The sequence below is a fragment of the Rasamsonia emersonii genome (assembly GCF_000968595.1).
Source record: "Rasamsonia emersonii CBS 393.64 chromosome Unknown ctg1118621759995, whole genome shotgun sequence".
In the NCBI taxonomy this organism is placed as follows: Eukaryota; Fungi; Ascomycota; class Eurotiomycetes; order Eurotiales; family Trichocomaceae; genus Rasamsonia; species Rasamsonia emersonii.
The window spans coordinates 11,968-32,389 of NW_013563292.1; the positions used below are offsets into that span (position 1 = coordinate 11,968).

A 20,422-nucleotide genomic window follows, 5' to 3' on the forward strand; every position below is an offset into this window, starting at 1 on the left:
GCTTGTTTTCTTGTGTATTATTATCATTACTATTATGACTACCTCTATCACCATTATAGACAGGCTGGCTGTATGTATAATATTATAGAGGTGATGATACATGCATTGCAGATGAATCAAATACGAAATTGCATACCCATTTTTCTCGTGTGGTATATTCCCTTCCAGCGCCTTGCTATATTTCCCAGGTAGAGTCGACTAAACAATCCGAACATCCTCCCCCCGCTCCTCCTGTAACCGGTCGATTTCAGACTCGATGCTCAACACCCATCGGTCTCTCTCCATTCGACTGCGCGCCTTGAAGACGACGCTCCTCCCCGGCACGCCGAGCGTCGACACCTGCCGGAGCAGCCGGCTCGTTCGGCCTCCTTCTTTGACTTCCGTCGTCCGGAACAGGCTCTTGCGCAGTGGGTGCCAGATGACAAAGCAGATGGCCGTGTCCTCGTCCCGGCTGGTCCAGCCATCCTGGGAGAGGTATATCCGCGGCAGCGCATGGTGGCCCGGGCGGTTGCTGTCGAATGTCTGGTTCGCATAAAGGAGGTCCGACTCAGTGAGAAGGCCCGAGTAAATGTAACAATCCCGCAGGTCCATCGTCGCCACGAGTTCCTTGTGGATGTGGGGGATCCCAACGCCCGTCCATGTGCGGAGCGTGTCTTGGAAGATAAGGAGTCGACCGCCAGAGTTGAGTATCACATGGCATCTCTTGAAGGTCGAATGACGACGAGGTTTGCGGTAGAGTTGTCCAGACATCTGTATATATCGTTAATATATATAAAGAAATGATTTTCATGTGAAGATGGTGACACACCTTAATTGCCCGACAGCCCGAGATAGAGCACATATTGTATAGATGCGGCGACGCCTCAGCCCGCTTGACTTCCCATTTACATGCAAACTGTCCCAGAATTGACTCTGTCTCTTCGTCAATGTCCAGCAACTCGAGATTACGCTGACGAAGTGTTTTGAGCTCGGTCGAATCAGCCGCTATGCGCGCTTTCCAGTAGTTGATTAACATCTCCAGACGCGTCACCCATTCATCTCTCGTAGTCGTGTTGTACGCCTGCAGCCGGACTACAAGCCCATTCTCCAGTACTAGCTCGAACGCACGAGCGTAGTCTACATGATTCATGGATCCGCCATCTGAATGGCCTCGTGCTGGCCGGGAACCGGTATCCCGATCACCGTGGACGTTTGAACCCCGTGGTCGGTTCTCACTATGTACACGTCGCACCTCGCGTATCTGACACAGATCGATAAAGCCTTCGGAGTGTGAGAGGTTGTGAAGAACCCTCTGTGACTGCGCATAGGCTTCTTCGTCGTGTCTCCGGATGAATTCTTTATTGCCGCTGCGCAGCCAAGCAATCTGGCCATCCTCCAGTGGAAAAGGATTGACCTCGAATTGGAGTGGCATATCCTTGATAATCTCCCGATAAGACGGGATATTGGACTCAGTCACACTTTCCCGTGGGGGATGAGGAGGGGCAGCTCTTGCAGGTTTGCAGAAGCACAAGTAATGGTCTTGAGTGCAGAAGTAATGCCGCTTGAAAAAGGCTTTCCCCATCCGTTGCTGCACCCCTTTTTGTGAAGTGAGGCGCACCAGAAAACCTTCAACTGGTGCCGGTTCCTCTACTTTTTCCTCTTCGTCACGTTTGATGGAGGTCGAGTAATGGTGTTTCGGTCGCAGTTCGAGATCGTGCGAGGTTTGCATTGCAATTGTCCCGTACATCTGTCGCTCGTTGACTCCGTAGACCCATTCCAATCGGTCATATCGTTTCCATGCCAGGCCCATCTTGGCGGTTTTTGACCATTCCTTCAGCACATCCGCCCATTCCTCTCGATCTTTGAGCATCTTCATGCAGTTACTGATGATAGCTGCAGCTGCAAGCTGTTCTCTATCACGGCCCTCTTGTCTTCCTCCTTGTTTAACAGCACCGAGATCGGACTGTTCAAACGGTTTTTTGAAGATTAGAGAGATGCCGAGATCTGGAACGTTGATGAGGAGCGAAGACGGGCGATGCCATCCTAATGTCTGGCGAATGAAGGTGTACCATTCAACCGCATGTGCTGCTGACCGTGGCCGAACAATATAAATCCTAGTGCCTCGTTTGTAAGGATGCCAGATGACAACAGTTTTGTCGATGGAAGAGTAGAGATTGACTTTTGTGTGTTTCTGGTTTAAAGGTACCTCGTAATATGCGGCTTTCCGGACTTTGGAGTTCTCCACGTCTTGGATGACACGAGTCTTGTACATCTTTAATGTATACGGCGTGTTTTCTTCGGAGCTTCTCCGACATACCACGAGATATTCTCGCCATTTTGCAACCACTCTTGTCTCCATTTTCAGACTCTCGTTCTCATTGTAGTCAGGTGGGAGCTTCTTCACTGTTTCTTCCACTCGCACCAGCATCTTCTCTACTCTCACCATTTCTCCTTCCTGACCCTTACTCCAGCGAGGCCGATTCGCGGAAATACTGTCATGGGTTCTCTGGATTCGCGAGAGAAGACGTTGTTTTTTGTCAAGGAAATTATCCCCCAGGTTATAACGAGCCAGCCTGCTAGACAAGTGGGTCAAGACTCTGTCGGCAGCACTGGAATCAGCGTCGGAACTCTCCTCTAACGTATCATGAGGTTCAGGGTCCGCTCTTTGTAGTGTCCTTGTCGAATTCCCCTCTCCTCGACCCCGCTTCTGCTGAGCGAGGAGGGAGGTAGTCGACCCTGCTTCGGCAGAGGATTCCACTGGACTTAATGGCTGAGTAGCCTCGGATTGTTGAAATGAGGGGGCGGTTGGCGACTCATCGTTGCGGCGTCGAGGGCGGTTCCTTGTGGTATAATGTCTGGACGACAATGCTCCAGATGCAACTCCGTCTGTCAGAGTTTCCCTGGCGGTAGCATATGAGCTAGAAATTAGAGTATCTTTGGCGGAACCAGCTCCTGTATTATCCCGGCTGCGAGAGTCATTTTCATCGGGAGAATGAGGCCTCTCCTCTTCACTGTTCGTTGAATCTGTTTCATTCACTTCCGTACGCTGGAGTCCTCTAGGTTCCCTGTCATCACCATCTTCAATCGGAAGAGAGTCAGTTCCTGTCTCTTCTGCACATATGCTGTAGTGTGGAATACCGCTTTGTTGAACTCGAGCAGAAGAAGCGGGGTCTGCTGAGAATGTAATAGTGCGAGAGGTATAGTTCTTAAAGCTGAGCCGCTTCTTGTACCAGGACTTCCGGTGATTCTGTATCCACCCTTCGGGGATAGGGCCTATAAAGAATCGCCTAGTGGTTAAATGGAGATGGTGTGCTGAAGCATGGCGCTAGAGAACGAATCAGGTTTGACAGTACAGAAGAACTGTCCAGTGCATCGGAAGACCTACCAATCGTTGCGCCGTATAGGACTCGGGATCTAGCCCATGGTAACTCTCAGGGTCACTTTGGGTGCTGATCTCAGACTGACCAGCCTCCAGCGCATTAGCCATGGCAATTGATTCGGAGCTACGCTGCGTGACACGAACGAATGCAAATTCCAAAATAAAAACCCAAACATCTATTACAAATGTAACTAGCGACAATCGAAAGAAAGAGCAGCAATAGATGAAACTCCTGCTTCTAAAGAGAGGTCCAGATGGCGGGGGAGCTGCCCGGGACGAAGCTATACGAAAGCAGCAACTGGCGATCTCCACTGATATGACGTAAGTTATCGGCTGTGGCGGTGCAACGCCGTTTGCCGTGTTTGCTCGCTTTGCCGCGTTTGGTTGCTTGTTGTCACCGCCGATCCTGCCCCGCTATTGGCTTGCGTGTCACTGCATTGTCCTCCGGAGGAAACAACTCACCCTCTTGTGCTTGTGCCCCTCTTTGCCTTGCATTTCCAAAAACCGAAGTTTCAATTCCCTTCGTTTATCCTTTCTTTTTTCTGCCAAGGCTACAAGAACAATCACAAAATGGCTGCTATCCCTCAGGGCGGTACTTGGATCGACACTCTGCAGAAGTCGTTCGTCGACGTCCCCATCGACGAAGCCAACGACAATGGGATCGCTACCACTGAATTTCTCGAGGCCTCAGAGGCTCTGACGACCCTGTTTGGTATGGTCAAGCATGCAAGGAACAAAGCTCGATATCGGCTAACTCAAGTTCTCTTCTAGATGTCCTTGGCTCTGTTGCTTTCACGCCCGTCAAGAACGACCTGTTGGGAAACATCAAGGTTACTCTCACCACCAAGGACCTCAAGTAGTAAGGCATCTAACACTGTCGAACAAACAGAAAATCAGGGACCGACAGCAAGCAGCTCCTGCTGAATCTCAGACGCTGCAAGCTCTTGTCATCAATGAGCTGAAGACGAAGAAGCACACCGCCGCCGAGGGGCTGCTCTGGCTTGTCCGGTAGGTGATATCAGTTTCCCCCAGACTCAGAGAAGCTGTAGTTATGGGACTCTTTAATTATTTGCTGCATGCTGGCGTAAGACGAAGTCCGGCTAACTGGTTGGCATTCAAGCGGTCTTGACTTCACCGCCCAAGCACTCCGTGACAACCTGAAAAACCCAGGCAAGGAACTCGCCGACTCTTTCCGCGACGCCTATGGGTCGACTCTCAAGCCGCATCACTCGTTCGTTGTCAAGCCAATCTTCAGTGCGGCTATGTCTGCTACCCCGTACCGAAAGGACTTCTATGCGAAGCTGGGTGACGATTCTGCTAAGTCGGAAGCAGCCCTCGACCAGTGGGTGACGGCCTTGGAGAAGCGGGTTGCCATCTTGCAGGAATTCCAGCAGCGGAAAGAAGCCAAGTGGTAGACCACGAGTATCGACTTACGCTCATCTTCGACTGGTTATCTTTTAACCTGCATGGGAGCTGAGTCAGTTATCTGCACCGAAACTCGTATATTTACGATTCTCGCATTTGCACATTTCCCTTCTCGCACATTATTCGGACATGGCGGTTTTGATTCACCTAGACCTGCTATCGTCACTTCAAGATTTTATACTTTCTATCAGTCTCTTTGATGTCTGGACAGGTGGCCAGAAATTAAGAGAGTTTCACTTGACATGGTGTCAGATGACGCTGAGTTATGCCTAAGTTAACACATTCTTTTCTACACATGACGATGAACATCAAACCTAAGACTGCGCAGTCAAGTTCATTTAGCCTGGTTCGGTGTAAGAATAGGACTATTTGGTTCATGTAGTGAACTGGTGTATATCCATGCATACCACCATAGGCAATTAGGAGCCGAAAAGGTTACGGCGAGTCAATGTACCAAGATGCATCAGGGATTAGCGAAGAAGTACTGTGTAAGCACGAGCACAATCACTTCACCCAACTGCCCAACAATTTTGAGGCTAGTAGTTTAGTGATGATAATATGCTGGTCCCATGTTCAATGCTTGTATAGTTCAATCATCCAGGATTTCGTATCGTACTGTACTCTACATTCCTAATTAGGTTGAAGGGATTTGTGGCTGGTGCAACCGGAGTGGCTGGTGCGCGGGCCAATCAGCGACGCGATCGGACACAACAGATGGCGTGAACTGCGGAACTCGTTTGGCAGGGGCGCCAAAGCTGGAGATAGCTGCATTTCTTCATCGTCGAGGTGGCTTCTTTCCCTGGAACCCACAACCTGCTTTATACCCCAGCTGTCCAAGGACGCTTTCTCTGCCTTTGTCTCGTGGTCATTCTTTTCGCCCTCGGTCTCTCTGTCGTATGAGTGATTGAGGCTCCTTTTCGTTCCTTACCAGCCTGCGTTGCGGGCTTCGAGTGGCAACATGTACGTCGGAGCACATCAATCAAAACCACGCGACATCGTGCTGACGGCTGAGCAGGTCGAAACTCGTCGACGATCCCCAGATCCAACATGCGTCTCTCCATAACCCGCTCCCCGTCCAGCTGCATGCCTATGTGTGGCCGTTCATAATCGTGTGGCCCGTGTTCTTCTCGTTCTATCTGTCTCCGGAGCTGTACAACACCTACATTCAGGGGCAGGAATGGACCTTTGTATATGCGGGATCCATCATCACCGTGCAGTCGCTACTATGGTTGATGACCAAGTGGAGCGTCAACATCGACGCTCTTTTTACCGCGACGCGGACGAACTCGGTTGACTCGGCGCAGCTGATCAAGATCATTCCAGTCACGAATGCGGGCTCCGCAGAAATCTGCCGCTTGATTCACGACAACAAGACCGGGAAGAAAACTGTGTCTTTTCTGTTCCAGAAGCGCCGCTTTCTCTACTACCCTGAACGAAAGTGTTTCGCACCCCTGTCCTATGTCCTCGATGCAGAACCGAAGCCTGCCATCAAGACCTTCCAGCAGAGCCGCGGGTTGACGTCCAAGGCAGAGATTGAGCGGATTCAGCACCACTATGGCGACAACAAATTTGACATTCCCGTTCCCACGTTCATGGAGCTGTGGAAGGAACATGCGGTCGCGCCATTTTTCGTTTTTCAGGTTTTCTGTGTCGGACTGTGGATGCTGGACGAATACTGGTACTACTCGCTCTTTACCCTGTTCATGCTGGTTGCGTTCGAGAGCACTGTGGTATGGCAGCGCCAGAGGACGTTGAATGAGTTCCGCGGTATGAATATCAAGCCGTATGATGTCTGGGTGTATCGTGAGGGCAAATGGCAGGAGATTACCAGCGACAAGTTGCTTCCGGGAGATCTCCTGTCGGTCAACCGGACAAAGGAAGACAGCGGAGTCGCCTGCGATATTCTTCTCATTGAAGGCAGCGCGATCGTCAATGAGGCCATGCTTTCCGGAGAGAGTACCCCGCTGCTGAAGGATTCAATCCAGCTCCGACCTGGAGACGACCTCATCGACCCTGACGGGCTCGACAAGAATGCGTTCGTGCATGGGGGTACCAAAGTCTTGCAGATCACGCATCCCAATTCGGGCGAAGGTGCTGAGAAATTGGACCACATTGCACCTGGTGTTCCGAATCCTCCGGACAATGGTGCCCTGGGTGTTGTGGTGAAGACTGGATTTGAAACCAGCCAGGGAAGTCTTGTCCGTACTATGATCTACTCTACGGAGCGTGTCTCGGCCAATAACGTGGAAGCGCTTCTCTTCATCCTCTTCCTCCTTGTCTTCGCTATTGCAGCTGCCTGGTACGTCTGGCAGGAAGGAGTGGCGAAGGATCGGAAGAGATCGAAGCTGCTGCTCGACTGCGTTTTGATCATCACCAGCGTCGTTCCTCCTGAACTTCCCATGGAGCTCAGTTTGGCTGTGAATACCAGTCTTGCGGCCCTCAGCAAATTTGCGATTTTTTGCACCGAGCCATTCCGCATCCCATTCGCCGGCCGTGTTGATGTCGCCTGTTTCGACAAGACTGGCACTTTGACCGGTGAAGATCTTGTTGTTGATGGCATCGCAGGCTTAACCCTCGGCCAGAAGGATGCAAAGGTCGAGCCGGATGGCGCACACACTGACTTGACCAAGGTCACCGAAGTCGGCAGTGAAACGACTCTGGTTCTTGCAACCGCGCATGCGCTGGTGAAATTGGATGAAGGCGAGATCGTGGGTGATCCAATGGAGAAGGCCACGTTGACATCTCTGGGCTGGGTACTTGGCAAAAACGATACCTTGGTTAGCAAGGGCATTGCTGCCAGTGGGTCTGCTCAGGTGCCGGAGTCAGTCCAAATTAAGAGACGGTTTCAATTTTCTTCTGCCCTCAAGCGCCAGAGCTCCATCGCGCATGTTGTTACCACGGATAAGGCCACCTCGAGGAGACACAAAGCTACGTTCGTCGGTGTTAAGGGTGCTCCGGAGACTATCCGGACCATGCTCGTCAATACACCTCCGCATTACGAGGAAACCTTCAAGTATTTTACGCGTAATGGAGCTCGGGTGCTTGCTCTCGCGTACAAGTACCTCTCTACGGATGCTGATCTGGGACAAAACCGCATCAATAACTACTCTCGGGAGGAGATTGAGTCAGACTTGAATTTTGCGGGCTTCCTCGTTCTGCAGTGTCCTCTGAAAGAGGATGCTGTCAAAGCTGTTCGGATGCTCAATGAGAGCAGCCACCGTGTCGTCATGATTACTGGAGACAACCCCTTGACTGCGGTGCATGTCGCTCGGCAGGTTGAGATTGTCGATCGGGAGGTTCTGATTCTTGATGCTCCTGAGAATGATACGTCTGGGAAGAGGCTTGTCTGGCGAAGTATTGATGATAAATTCAACCAGGAAGTCGACCCTACGCAACCGCTCGATCGGAATATCCTGGAGACAAAGGACATCTGTGTTACAGGATATGCTTTGTCTAAGTTCAAGGATCAAAAGGCTCTCCCGGATATCCTTCGTTACACATGGGTGTACGCTCGGGTGTCGCCGAAGCAGAAGGAGGAGATTCTACTTGGACTGAAGGATGCGGGCTACACGACACTGATGTGCGGTGATGGCACAAACCGACGTTGGTGCCTTGAAGCAGGCCCATGTTGGCGTGGCGCTGCTGAATGGAACTCCTGAGGACCTGGCCAAGATTCAGGAACATTACCGCAACACGAAGATGAAGGAGATCTACGAAAAGCAGGTTGCCATGATGCAGCGATTCAACCAGCCTGTACCGCCAGTGCCCGTTCAGATCGCTCATCTGTATCCTCCGGGACCTACCAACCCGCACTACGAGAAGGCGATGGAGCGGGAAGCAAAGAAAAAGGGCGCCGCCGCCGCAGAATCGAAGACTGGGGCGAATGGTGTTCCGACCATCACTTCGCCTGGAGCACAAGCGGCGCAGCAGTCTGCTCAGAATCTTACTCCTCAACAGAAACGCCAACGCGAAGCCGCCGCTGCGGCTGCAGGATTGGCGGACAAGTTGACGACGTCGATGTTGGAACAGGAGCTTGATGATAACGAGCCTCCGACTATCAAGCTGGGCGACGCGTCCGTTGCTGCTCCCTTCACGAGCAAGCTGGCCAACGTGGTCGCTATCCCTAACATCCTTCGCCAAGGCCGCTGCACCCTTGTCGCTACCATTCAGATGTATAAGATCCTCGCTTTGAACTGCTTGATCAGCGCCTACAGTCTCAGTGTGATCTACCTGGACGGAATCAAGTTTGGGGACGGCCAGGTCACGATCAGCGGGATGCTCATGAGTGTCTGCTTCCTTTCCATTTCTCGTGCTAAGGTAAGGACTCCTGCAGGGTGACTCTTGTAAGATCTGTGCTGATATCCAATCCTAGTCTGTCGAAGGCCTGTCGAAGGAGCGGCCGCAGCCGAACATCTTCAACATGTACATTATTGGCTCCGTCCTTGGGCAATTCGCCATCCACATCGCTACTCTGGTCTATCTTTCCAACTATGTAGCCAAGATCGAGCCGTATGTGTCTTCACCTTTGGCGTTACTGGCTTGGGGACTTCTCGCTAACTGACGTGCAGACGAACCGGAGAAGTTGATCTCGAGGGTGAATTCGAGCCATCTTTGCTGAATAGTGCCGTCTACCTTCTGCAGCTTATTCAACAAATTTCGACCTTCTCAATCAACTACCAGGGTCGCCCGTTCCGGGAATCGATTCGAGAGAACAAGGCCATGTACTGGGGTCTGGTCGGCGCCTCGGCGGTTGCCTTCTCCTGCGCGACCGAGTTTATCCCTGAGCTTAACGAGAAACTGCGGCTGGTACCATTCAGCAATGAGTTCAAGGTCGTCCTGACGACTTTGATGATCCTGGACTATGCGGGCTGCTGGGTGATCGAAAACGTGCTGAAGCGCCTGTTCAGCGATTTCCGGCCCAAGGATATTGCAGTGCGCCGGCCCGATCAGTTGGCTCGGGAGATAGAACGGAAGAAGAAGGAGGCTGCTGAAGCGGCTGCTGAGAAGGAGAAGGCCAGGAAGGTCTGATTGTGGATTTGTGGCATACTACAACTATACCATATACAGTTTTGCTGTTGTTCGCACGCACTCGGGAGGTCGATTGAGGCTGGCCATCACGAGCGGCGATTAATACTTCCATATATGAATATTAGACTTGCGAAGTAGAAACGAGCTAGCTAGCTTGGCAGTGTTTCTGGTAGTGATGGTAATGGTAGCTTCGATATGCTTTCGGACCCGCCGTCCGTCTGCGAGTTACGTCAGGCAACCCGCATGCTCGCCCACGCCAACTCCACGACAAGCGTTGGGGAACTCCCATCTAATTCTACACCACCTGCACGATGCTAATGCAGACCAACATTGATTAATGCGGCAGGTTGCAGCAGTCGTCCAATCTGCACGCGCGGGCCGTTTCCCAGCATCCCAACTGTGCAACAACAGTTCTTCAGCCCCCAGCCAACCGGAGATGCTCCAGAGAATACCGTTGCCACCAGGTCGACATTGATTGCAGCTCTTTCTCCTATCATCACCCCAGTGGGATGCTCAGTCTTCATGATAAGCCTGCTGTCTCGTTCGTCTCACTTTTTTATCGCTCAGCTACCTCGGGAGAGACCTGTATGACAGCGGTGTCCCATCCGAGTTATATCCGCCTCCCGTCACGGTTGTACCTCTAGTCTCTTGATCAAAGGATTGTCTCTGGGCAATTGAAACACCCCTGCGTTTTCCTTGAAGCGGGCGAGCAGATGAGCCATGGCCAAGCAGCAGCCACGCTCGAGCCAACAGTTGCTGGTGCCTTGGATCTACGATCTGGGAGTGTGGATCTACTCATTGTGCCTCGATATCTTCTTCCGCGAGATCTATGCTGCTGGGACCTGGCGGATTCCGAAGCAAGGACCGGTGATTATCGTTGCTGCTCCCCATGCGAACCAGTTCGTAGACTCAATTGTTCTTATACGCATTCTCAAACGCCATGCCAACCGCCGTGTCTCCTTTCTGATAGCCGAAAAATCGATGGAGGAGCCTTACATCGGTACCATGGCCGCTTGCATGGGCGCCCTGCCTGTCGTCCGGGCGATGGACCATGTCAAGCCCGGGGAAGGGACGATCTACTTGCCTGAACCTGAGGATGATCCCACTCTCGTTCGCGGAAGGGGCACTGGCTTTACAAACCCCATGTTCATGGTGGGAGGCACGATCGTTCTGCCCAAGGTCGAGAAGGAAAGCCCCGAGCAGCAAGCGATTGCCGAAATCCTGGGACCAGAGGAACTGCGCCTCAGAAAGCCGTTCAAGAAGTTCAAGCCGGATCACCCGCTTTACGAAGGCCTGCGCACCGGAACGGCCTTCAAAGTAGCCCCTCACATCGACCAAAGCCAGATGTTCGATGCTGTCTATCGTGGGCTCGAGGCGGGTGGCTGCATCGGCATCTTTCCAGAAGGCGGGAGTCATGATCGTCCGAGTTTGCTGCCTCTGAAAGCGGGCGCTGCCATCATCGCTCTGGGTACGCTGGCACGTTCTCCAGACTGTGGGCTGTCCATCATCCCCTGTGGGCTGAACTACTTTCATCCGCACAAGTTTCGTTCCCGTGCTGTCGTCGAATTCGGGCCCCCGGTCCAGGTCCATCCAGACCAGATCGAGGCATTCAAAGCGGGAGGAAACTCCAAGCCCAATGCCGTGGGATCATTACTTCAGACGATCCAGGAGGCACTTGCTTCCGTCACTCAGCAGGCCCCCGATCGCGAGACGCTCATGCTCATCCAAGCGACTCGAAGACTATATAGACCTCTGCGGATGAAGCTTCCACTGCCTGTGGTCATTGAGTTAAACCGACGCCTCCTCAGGGGCTACACTCTGTTCAAGCACGAGCCCCAGGTTATTGAGCTGACCAAGGCTGTGTCCGCCTACAACTGTCAGCTGGAGGCCCTGGGAATCAGAGACCATCAAGTCGAATGGGGCAATGTCAAACGCAGACCGTGGTGGCTGGTCTTTCTGACTTTGCTTTATCGTATCGGAGAACTGATCACATTGAGTGTGGGGACCTTGCCTTCGCTTGCTCTCTTCTGGCCAGTCTTTGTGACCGCACGGGTTATCTCCCATAAGAAGCAGCGGCAAGCTCTTGCAGCCTCTGAGCTTAAGTTGGAGGGCCGCGATGTGGTTGGAACCTGGAAGATCCTTGTGGCGATGGGGCTGGCGCCGACGCTATACACCTGGTACACCGTGATCGGGACTCTCTGGCTGTATTACTGTCGCCACGACGGCTACTATTGTTCCGTGGTGCCTTGGTGGCTGACCGCACGATCCTATGTGCCAGACGTGGTCCCTCTCTGGGCTTTCGCGATCTTCTTCTTTGGGCTTATGATTTCGATCAGTTTCGCCGGTCTTCGCATTGGCGAGATTGGCGTCGACGTGCTAAAGTCACTGCGCCCTCTGCTGGTGGCCTTGAATCCGAGCTCCTCGGCCGCGTTGGTCAAGCTGCGAGCTCAGCGTCGGGCGGTAGCGGCTCAGGTCGTCGACGTGATCAACACATTTGGCCCGGAGCTCTTCCCGGACTTTGAGTCAGAGAAGCTCATTGACGACGGATACAGCGAGGAGGACGACGACGGGAACGAGATATACAAGTCTCAACTCAAGAGCATGCCACCCAGCGCGGCGGAGAGCCCGAGAAGAAGTCGGAGTCGGAGCAATGCCCGTGAAGATCCTTACGGCACTTGGCTGAAGCCGCTCACGATAGGGTCTAGAGACGACTTCTTGGGGGATGTGAATACACTGATCCAGGACTCGCTGAGCGAGAGGGGGCGGGGACAGATGAAGAAAGCCGATGCTGAAGAATGACTAAAGTCAGCTGGCCTTGATCGGAGATCAGAGGTGCAGAGCAGAAAACTGGCGTAAAGGGATCAACCTTGACGGGAATAGAAATAGAGCTGTTGATCGTTGAGTCGCCGCAGGATCAGCTATTTATATATGGCTTCTGTTGCTTATTCGTTCTGGCTGGGCCACGGTGCTAAGTGAGACGAGCTGGGACAGACGCAGGCAGTAATTATTATTATTATTCTTTCTGTACTGTACAGTACAGTACAATGCTTCGCGACGACGAATTCCATTGATGTAAGAACTGTACAGTACCTAGGTACAGTACGTAATGTATATTCTTATCCATTATTATGACCATGAAGAATGAATGACAACACAGAAAGGTCATTATTAATCAACGCAATTCATCATTGTTATCCTAATTAAAAAAAAGAAGTTCAGCGTCCAGGGTAGTAGCATCTTTCTTCTGTATGGAGCTGATAATAATTATATATAAAGTTGACAATAACAGACTACCTAATGTATATACATACACAGACCTCTACTTCAGCTAAAGCCAACCCAACGTTTTCTCTCCGGAAATTTTTTTTTAAAAAAAAAATCTCGGTGATATTACTCTCCTCGCTGATTTAAGCCATGGGAACTTCTTAACCAGCGTGATTTTTTTTTTAATTTTTGGCTGTAAAGTTGCCAGTTACCCAGATACCAAATAACGAACCTGGTATTAACCAATTAATTAATTAATTATTGCTTCCAAAATTGTTCGTTCCAAGCCACTCCAAACCAACAGTGCTGTTTTTGTGGCCAGCAGCTGCAGATATGTATGTATGTAGATAGATAAATATCTCCGAACCAATGATTTGGCATCGCGAGTCATTGATGTTGTCAACCACTCCTGAGATCTGATTGGCCGGAAACTCTTTCTGCTCACCGCCATTACAGCGCTCCCGGCTATTGGGTTCTCAACCAAAATCTACCCCAGAAATTACCAATAATATCTTGGCTAGGAAGCCCCTGACTATAAGCCTATATACGGAGTATACAGAGTATAGTCGCTCTTTTTTGTATTTACGGAGTAGAGAGAGGATCAGAATTATTTGTTCCTTTGAGTTCCTGATTAGGCTTAGCACTGTACCGGTTGACAGATATGAGGTATGATTCGTATGAATAATACCACGTAAAAGCTACATTTAATCTTCTTCTGTCAAAAAAAGTTATCTCCTCAAATCTACAGATAACATGACCGTACCCAAGTGCGGAGGGATGGCGGGGTACCTAGTTGTGGCGATGCACTTGGGATTTCCATGCAGATCACGTGACGATGACTGATTTGCCTCGCTGTAGTATACTGCTGGTCATACCAGACCGCCATACACACCGCCCTCGTGCCTCCGCACACGTGATTACATTCTGCCACATGGTTCCGCCCGGACATCGCACCATCTTTTTACCGAGTAAAATGAATCCAGGATCTCCTGACTACCCCTCCCCCACCGTCTTTAGGACTCGGGTCGCCGGGTGCAGAGTGGGCCCTCTGGGGGTTGGTTGTCTTTTTTCTTTTAAGAAAAGAGTACTGAACTTTTGTCTTAGACCCTGGCGAAGCTCCCCGTGAAGGCTACAATCTACCAGTTTAGGTACTTTAGTAGGTCTTCTAAGGGTTTAAGGAAGGCTTGATAGAGTACGGACATTATGTATACTCCGTAGATGTAAGAGATTATTTAGGTTAGGAGGAATAAAATTTTACAGCCATTCTTTTTTTTTTCTCTTACCAGGCACCCAGGTGGAGAAATCAAATTTACGGCTAAACGAGTTGACAGGGGGCCTAAACCGGAATCAAAGTGGGGGAGGGGTAAGAGGGGCTGTATCCGCGACTAGCCGGGTTAGCCTCTGATAGTAGTATTTTCTTTTTTTTCTTTCTTATACGAAAAGACGATTAATTGTGAACTTGGGCAGGATATATCAAGTTAAGGAGCGACAGTGTTGGAGCAACGATGAGGACGGTCAATTTGACGAGAAAGTTGAACTTACGGAGCAAATAAGAACGATGTTTTTAGATCAAAATTATCAAGGAACAGACTGAATGTATTGTTAACCCAGAATATAAATGACGAATGGTCGATCAGATTCCATCTCCTTCCTTTGCTTAGGGCGGTTGCCCGGTAAGTAACAAGTAAACAGGATTATCGTTGCAACTTCACTGGCAACTAGCATACCCCGTACAGAATACTGTTTTCAACATATCAAGTTGTGCAGTCGAGTTGGATGTATATCTGTCTCTTAGTCACATCAAACAGCACTACTTGCATCTGTAAAGAGTGCAATAATGGCCCTGAAGGCGAGCACATTCATCTACTCTGAATACTTGAATAGCAATCAGTCCTCGATGCTGTCAGCATTCATGACAGAACTGATGCAATTAATTATTATCCACCACGATCTTGGCGCCGGAAAACCCCTGTCATTCTCGGTTTTTAGATTTTGATTCTCCACCTGTTGCTTTTATGGTTAAAGAGAACCCTGTGAGAATCGTATGATCGTATCACCCTTAAGGTCCTCAGCCTTATGATGCCTAGCACAAAACTGCCTATAGGACTCCCCTGTAAAAGCCTTAAAAAGACAGCCAATGCCACAGCGGCTACCAGAGTCAAAACGGTCAGCGGGGGGATGTAGGTATATGGCGGGCAGCTGTCAGTGTTCATTACACGTTCTGTCCAATGACAGGCGCCAAGATCCTTTTTTCAATCAGGGTCCCTCAGGTCATGACATCAGTCTTTCCCTTCGCGGCAACGGGGTCATACCAAGCTCTTGCTGCGGAGCCAGGGCAGGAATCAAGGATCCCTCAGGAACCTTTTACCTGTTACGGTAAAGCGTATGCTGAAGTAATAGAGTGGATCCCCCGTTTGGCGGACGTATCAGAGGGATTGCATGCATGTCGCTGTGGAGCAGGCGACTAGTCCAATTTCGCGCTAAATCATGCAATCCCAGTCCCGTGGGCCGGATTTGATTGGTGCGTTTCTGTCCCCCAGCTAACTCAATGGATGCTTCTAGAGAAATTGCCAACAACAGGTATCATGCAATTCCCCAAAATTCGTTTGTCTGATGCTCTCGAGATCCTTGAACCCTCAGGAAATGTGGGAGATTACTTGAGGGCCTCTTTATACTCCTGTCGACAGGGTTAGTCTTACCCTGAAAGAGAAAAGCAGGATGGACTGCTCCACTGCGTACGGAATCGATCCTATTGCAGACTGATCGTCGTAATATTAATATTTTATAGGCTCCGGAACACGTCATGGCTGGTTCTTAGCACGCACCGTTCTCCACCAGCCTGCCCAAAGCGTCCGTCGCGGGCGGCATCTCGAGTCTCCAAACAAGTCCGACAAAATAACCTCATTTTCGGAACACCAATCAGACGCGTCTCTGGATTTTTTAACCAAATATCGCAATCCAAACCCTCGGATTCGACTTCGGCATCATGATGGGACAGCGGAGGGGCACCGGATGGCACCATTTGATGTCTTTTTTTTTCTCACGTGGCGTCGATGCACAGGCATAAATACTGAAGAGGTCGCAAACGCCCGGCTAGGGCTGTGTAGCAACCGCTAGGAATATCCATCCCTCTGTCACAGATCGATCCAAGATGGCGCAGGTTCCGGTCCCCGAGAAGATCGCTGTTCTGCAGAGCAAGGCCGTCCCGAACCCGGCCCCTCCGGCCACTGACCCCAAGGTGTACCAGGAGCACCACGATGCCTTCGCCGCCGAGGGGCTGCCCAAGACGCCCGAGGCATGGCTCGAGCGCGCGAAGAAAGTGAGCGACATTCTTGCCGTAGACGCTGCCGCTCGCAACAAGGAGCAGAAGACCCCCCGCGCTGAGGTCGCTCTTCTGAAGAGCTCCGGATTGACCAAGATTCTGGGTGACCCCAAGTACGGCGGTGGTGGTCAGAACTGGGACACTGCCCTGAAGTGCGTCCGTCAGGTCGCTATTGGCGATGGGTGCGTAGAAATCCGGCGTTCTTATCCGTTGAACCGTCAGGGGAGTCTAACATAAATCTGTAGATCGATTGGTATGCTTCTGGGATACCACCTGATGTGGTCCCGGATTGCGGCCATTGTCGGCACTGAGGAGCAGCGCGAGCGCTACGAGAAGCTGATCAACGAGAACAACTACTACGTCGGTGGTGCCGTCAACCCCCGCGACAACGACTCCGTCATTGCCGAGGCCGGTGGCAAGCTGGTCCTGAATGGCTTCAAGAACTTCACCACCGGCGCTGCTGTGTCCGACCTCGTCGTTTTGGAGGGTGTGTACGACGGCGCCGAAGACCACATCTTCGCGCTCGTGCCTACCAACCAGCCCGGCATTGTTTTCCTCAACAACTGGAACAACATGGGTCTGCGTCTCACCGAGTCGGGAGCCGCGAAGCTGATGCAGGTCAACTTCCCGTGGGAGGATGCCCTGGGTTGGAACACCGAGACCAAGACGGCCATCAAGGAGCTTGTGGCGGGCCCGTTCTCGACCATCATGGTGCCCATCATCCAGCTCGTCTTCGCCAACTTCTACATCGGTATTGCCTACGGTGCCCTGCGGACTGGCTCCGAGTACACCAAGACGCAGACCCGTGCCTGGCCGTTCTCGCATGACCCCAAGAGCTCTCCCCTCGAGGAGCACTACATCCTTGCCCGCTATGGCAAATCCTTCGCGTCCCTCAAGGCCGCGGAGGCCCTTGCTGACAAGGCCGGTGACGAGCTTGCTGCTCTCTTCGCCGCTCACGGCGTCTCCCGGGATATCACCGAGCGCCAGAGAGGAGATCTGGCTGAATTGGTGACTGCCCTGAAGATCGTCGTCACCCACACTTGCCTGGAAGTCACCTCGAGCATCTTCGAGGTCACCGGCTCTCGCTCGACCTCCGAGAGGTATGGATTCGACCGCTTCTGGAAGGATATCCGGACGCACACCCTGCACGACCCGGTCGCGTACAAGGAGACGGAGCTGGGCCGCTACTACCTTCTGGACGAGATCCCCAAGCCGTCCTGGTACACTTAAATGTGCCTGTCTATTCGTGAGATGTCTGATGAGATGTTGACGATGTGATGTCCATACATATATACATACCTTTCTGCGGACTGTGTACGTAGAACAATAAATAAATACATATTGTCTTGGCGTTTCAACTTGGGTTTCTGGTCGTAAAATCGTAGGCAGACTGATCTGTGATGGAGGAAGAGATGAGGAGACTAAAACATCCCTTATCGCTGGAGAGGCGATGCTTGACGCATGCGGCGCACGTGCCCGAGGCGTCGGGCGCCTAAAAGGCGGCGAACTGGCGTGGAGGCAGCCTCGAGTCGATCCTCCCAGCATCAATCTAATCTCGTCGCAACACGACCTCGAGGGATGTGCTTTCCCTCCTCTCTCCGTCATTTCCGCCTCCAGTGCCCCGCGGATCTCAGCTCATGATCGACTAAAACATGGCCCCGAGGACGCTGGGTGGAGGCCGCGTCCTGGGCAGTGGGAAGAATCTCTCTCCAGCCGTTCCGGCCCCATCTCCGCAACCCAGGGCCCGCGCCCTCTCGCCGTCTGCGAGCAGTGTATCCTTGAGTTCGCAAGCCTCCGCGTCGCAGTTCTCGCCGGAAGCTCAGGATCTCACCTCCCGGATTTCTCTCGAGAATGGAGAAACCTCCATATCGGCCGCGCCGGCAGCTTCCGCGCCGCATCTTGCCTGTCCGATTTGCAGTGAGGAAATGGTAAGGACTCTATTCACGACTCTCGATAGGATTGATTCTTGCTAACTGAAATAAGGTCACATTGCTGCAGCTGAATAGGTACCCTCTACAGTTTTTCATCCACCTTTCGCTTTCTCCCACGTTAATACCATTTGCATAGACATCTCGACGATGCACATCAAAACCTGGAGGATGTCAGGCAGGATGAGGTCAAAGATTGGTTCAAAGCGCAGATGGATAAAGCGAAGCGCTTCCAGCCGTTGGCAGTCTTGAATCAGAAACTCAAGGGTCTGGACGTGTTTGAATCGAATGAGAACTACCAACCGCCGTCCGCCGCTGCGTCCCGGCAGTCAGGCCTGGCAGAACAGAGGCCCCTGGACCCTGATGAGGTTGTAACGCGCGAACACTGGCAACCACGCGGTCCATACGACGTCTGTTTCGAGCCAACCTGTGGGAAACGACTCACTGCTACCAACGGGTGCGTCAACTGCAGAAAGTGCGGCAAACTATTCTGCGAAGAACACACTATGTACCAGATGAAGCTTTCCCGGTCAGCACAGCATGAGCCAGTCAGAGGGTTGTGGTGTCGGGTCTGCGAGACTTGCTACAAGTCAAGAGAGGGATATAATGATCACAACGGTAATATCTTTCAGGAGCTTGTCAGATGTGGTTGAACGGGGGCTGATTTAAGAGTCCAGGTACGGTGAGGGATCTAACCGACACTTTCGCCTCCCTACGGAAGCAGACGGTCGACAAGGCTTTCCTGGAAGTTTCACGTCTTGAAAAACGGTTGACTCGATTAACGCAAGCACTAGCAAATTTGCCCCCGATCAGATCCAATCTGGTGGAAACAGGCGATGGCCACTTGGATGGCAGAACGACCAACGCCGGGCTGTGGAGCAGTCAATCGTCAGTTGGCAGGATGATGCAAGCGTGTCTCGCTGCCCATTCTGCCAGCAGGAATTCACAGGCTATACGTTTCGAAGACATCACTGCAGGACTTGCGGGCGAGTCGTCTGTGGTGATCCAGAAACAGGCTGCTCCAGCGAAGTTGGTTTGAGCGTGCTTTCCAGTAGGTGACCCTGCAAAGTGAGATAAACTCGATAATAACCTGGAGAAAGAAACAGAAAACTCTTCGGAGAAATCCGTTCCGACCAAAATCAATATCGATGTCAGGCTCTGTAAGGAATGTAAGACCACGCTATTCAGTCGACGTGATTTTGAGGAGGATCGAATGAAGAAGCCGCCAGACGTACGAGCGTATGAGAATTTAGTACAATTTGAGCGAGGCATAAGACTGCTACTTCCCAAGTTTCAAAAGCTGCTTGCTGCTTTGCAGTATGTTGCCCCTCTTTTCTAGCCTACGGTCTATGGTGGTTCTTACCTGTTAATGCATCGTTACAGAGATCCTAATAAACCCCCTTCACCCTCTCAACTGAACGAGGCAGCCAAAGTCCGAAAAAGGCTCATTGACTCGTTTGCCCAATACGATACCGCTGCTCGACGCATCCGCGACCTCCCTACAGAGTCGCCTACCCAGCAAAGGCTGCAAAAAGCGATATACCAGCAAGCCAGCAACTTCCTCCATCTACACATGCTCCCTCTCAAAAGTTTACCGAAAGTGCTGAAACACGCCACTCCAGACGGACGCCCGCCACTCAATAGCAGTGAGAGTCCGAGCGTCAGCGGTACTACTAGTCCCTCCTCAGGCGGTCGTCCTCAAGGCTTTGCACTTGCGTCGATTAAATACGGCAGCAGCGCAGCGAACGGCAGTAGTGCCAGCGTGGTCAGCGACAACAGCAGCGCCGTCTCTGCGCTCGAGGCGGAAGAAAAGGCCCTCCGGGAACGCCTAATGGTGCTGGAGGAGCAAAAGTTCTTCGTCTCGGAGATGATCGCGGACGCCAATCGCCGTCGGAAATTCGACGAGGTCAGCAGCCTGGCCCTGAATATCGAGGACCTGAGCCGGGAGATCGACCGGATCAACGGCATGTTGAACCAGTTAGACTTTGAAGGCGTTTATACGGGCGCCAGCAATCATCAGGCGGCATCTGGCCATGGTTAATTTATATACTCTGGCCAGAATAACTTATTACAACACCATATATGTTCCTTATTTCA

At 51.7% G+C, this 20,422-nt stretch overlaps 5 protein-coding genes across 5 annotated transcripts; 4 read left to right on the forward strand and 1 right to left on the reverse strand.

The window, feature by feature from the left end:
• Positions 1 to 198: 198 nt before the first annotated feature.
• On the reverse strand, positions 199 to 3,466 carry T310_1613 (PH domain protein; the record flags this gene model as incomplete). Its single annotated transcript, XM_013475486.1, has 3 exons — positions 199 to 750; positions 809 to 3,304; positions 3,365 to 3,466. The coding sequence occupies 3 exons, from the start codon at positions 3,464 to 3,466 to the stop codon at positions 199 to 201; spliced, it is 3,150 nt and encodes a 1,049-aa protein (XP_013330940.1).
• Positions 3,467 to 3,928: 462 nt separating this feature from the next.
• On the forward strand, positions 3,929 to 9,811 carry T310_1614 (Calcium-transporting ATPase; the record flags this gene model as incomplete). The annotated part of the gene is made up of 10 exons (XM_013475487.1): positions 3,929 to 4,070; positions 4,189 to 4,217; positions 4,248 to 4,366; positions 4,479 to 4,700; positions 5,112 to 5,271; positions 5,422 to 5,459; positions 5,799 to 8,298; positions 8,405 to 9,100; positions 9,156 to 9,292; positions 9,352 to 9,811. The coding sequence occupies 10 exons, from the start codon at positions 3,929 to 3,931 to the stop codon at positions 9,809 to 9,811; spliced, it is 4,503 nt and encodes a 1,500-aa protein (XP_013330941.1).
• Positions 9,812 to 10,531: 720 nt separating this feature from the next.
• On the forward strand, positions 10,532 to 12,610 carry T310_1615 (Glycerol-3-phosphate 1-O-acyltransferase; the record flags this gene model as incomplete). Its single annotated transcript, XM_013475488.1, has 1 exon — positions 10,532 to 12,610. One exon carries the CDS (start codon positions 10,532 to 10,534, stop codon positions 12,608 to 12,610), a length of 2,079 nt encoding a protein of 692 aa, XP_013330942.1.
• A 3,616-nt stretch (positions 12,611 to 16,226) lies between these two features.
• T310_1616 (uncharacterized protein) lies at positions 16,227 to 17,627 on the forward strand (the record flags this gene model as incomplete). Its single annotated transcript, XM_013475489.1, has 2 exons — positions 16,227 to 16,579; positions 16,643 to 17,627. The coding sequence occupies 2 exons, from the start codon at positions 16,227 to 16,229 to the stop codon at positions 17,625 to 17,627; spliced, it is 1,338 nt and encodes a 445-aa protein (XP_013330943.1).
• A 422-nt stretch (positions 17,628 to 18,049) lies between these two features.
• T310_1617 (Vacuolar segregation protein (Pep7)) lies at positions 18,050 to 20,366 on the forward strand (the record flags this gene model as incomplete). The annotated part of the gene is made up of 6 exons (XM_013475490.1): positions 18,050 to 18,325; positions 18,381 to 18,403; positions 18,465 to 18,943; positions 19,003 to 19,358; positions 19,422 to 19,642; positions 19,709 to 20,366. The coding sequence occupies 6 exons, from the start codon at positions 18,050 to 18,052 to the stop codon at positions 20,364 to 20,366; spliced, it is 2,013 nt and encodes a 670-aa protein (XP_013330944.1).
• Positions 20,367 to 20,422: the final 56 nt, after the last annotated feature.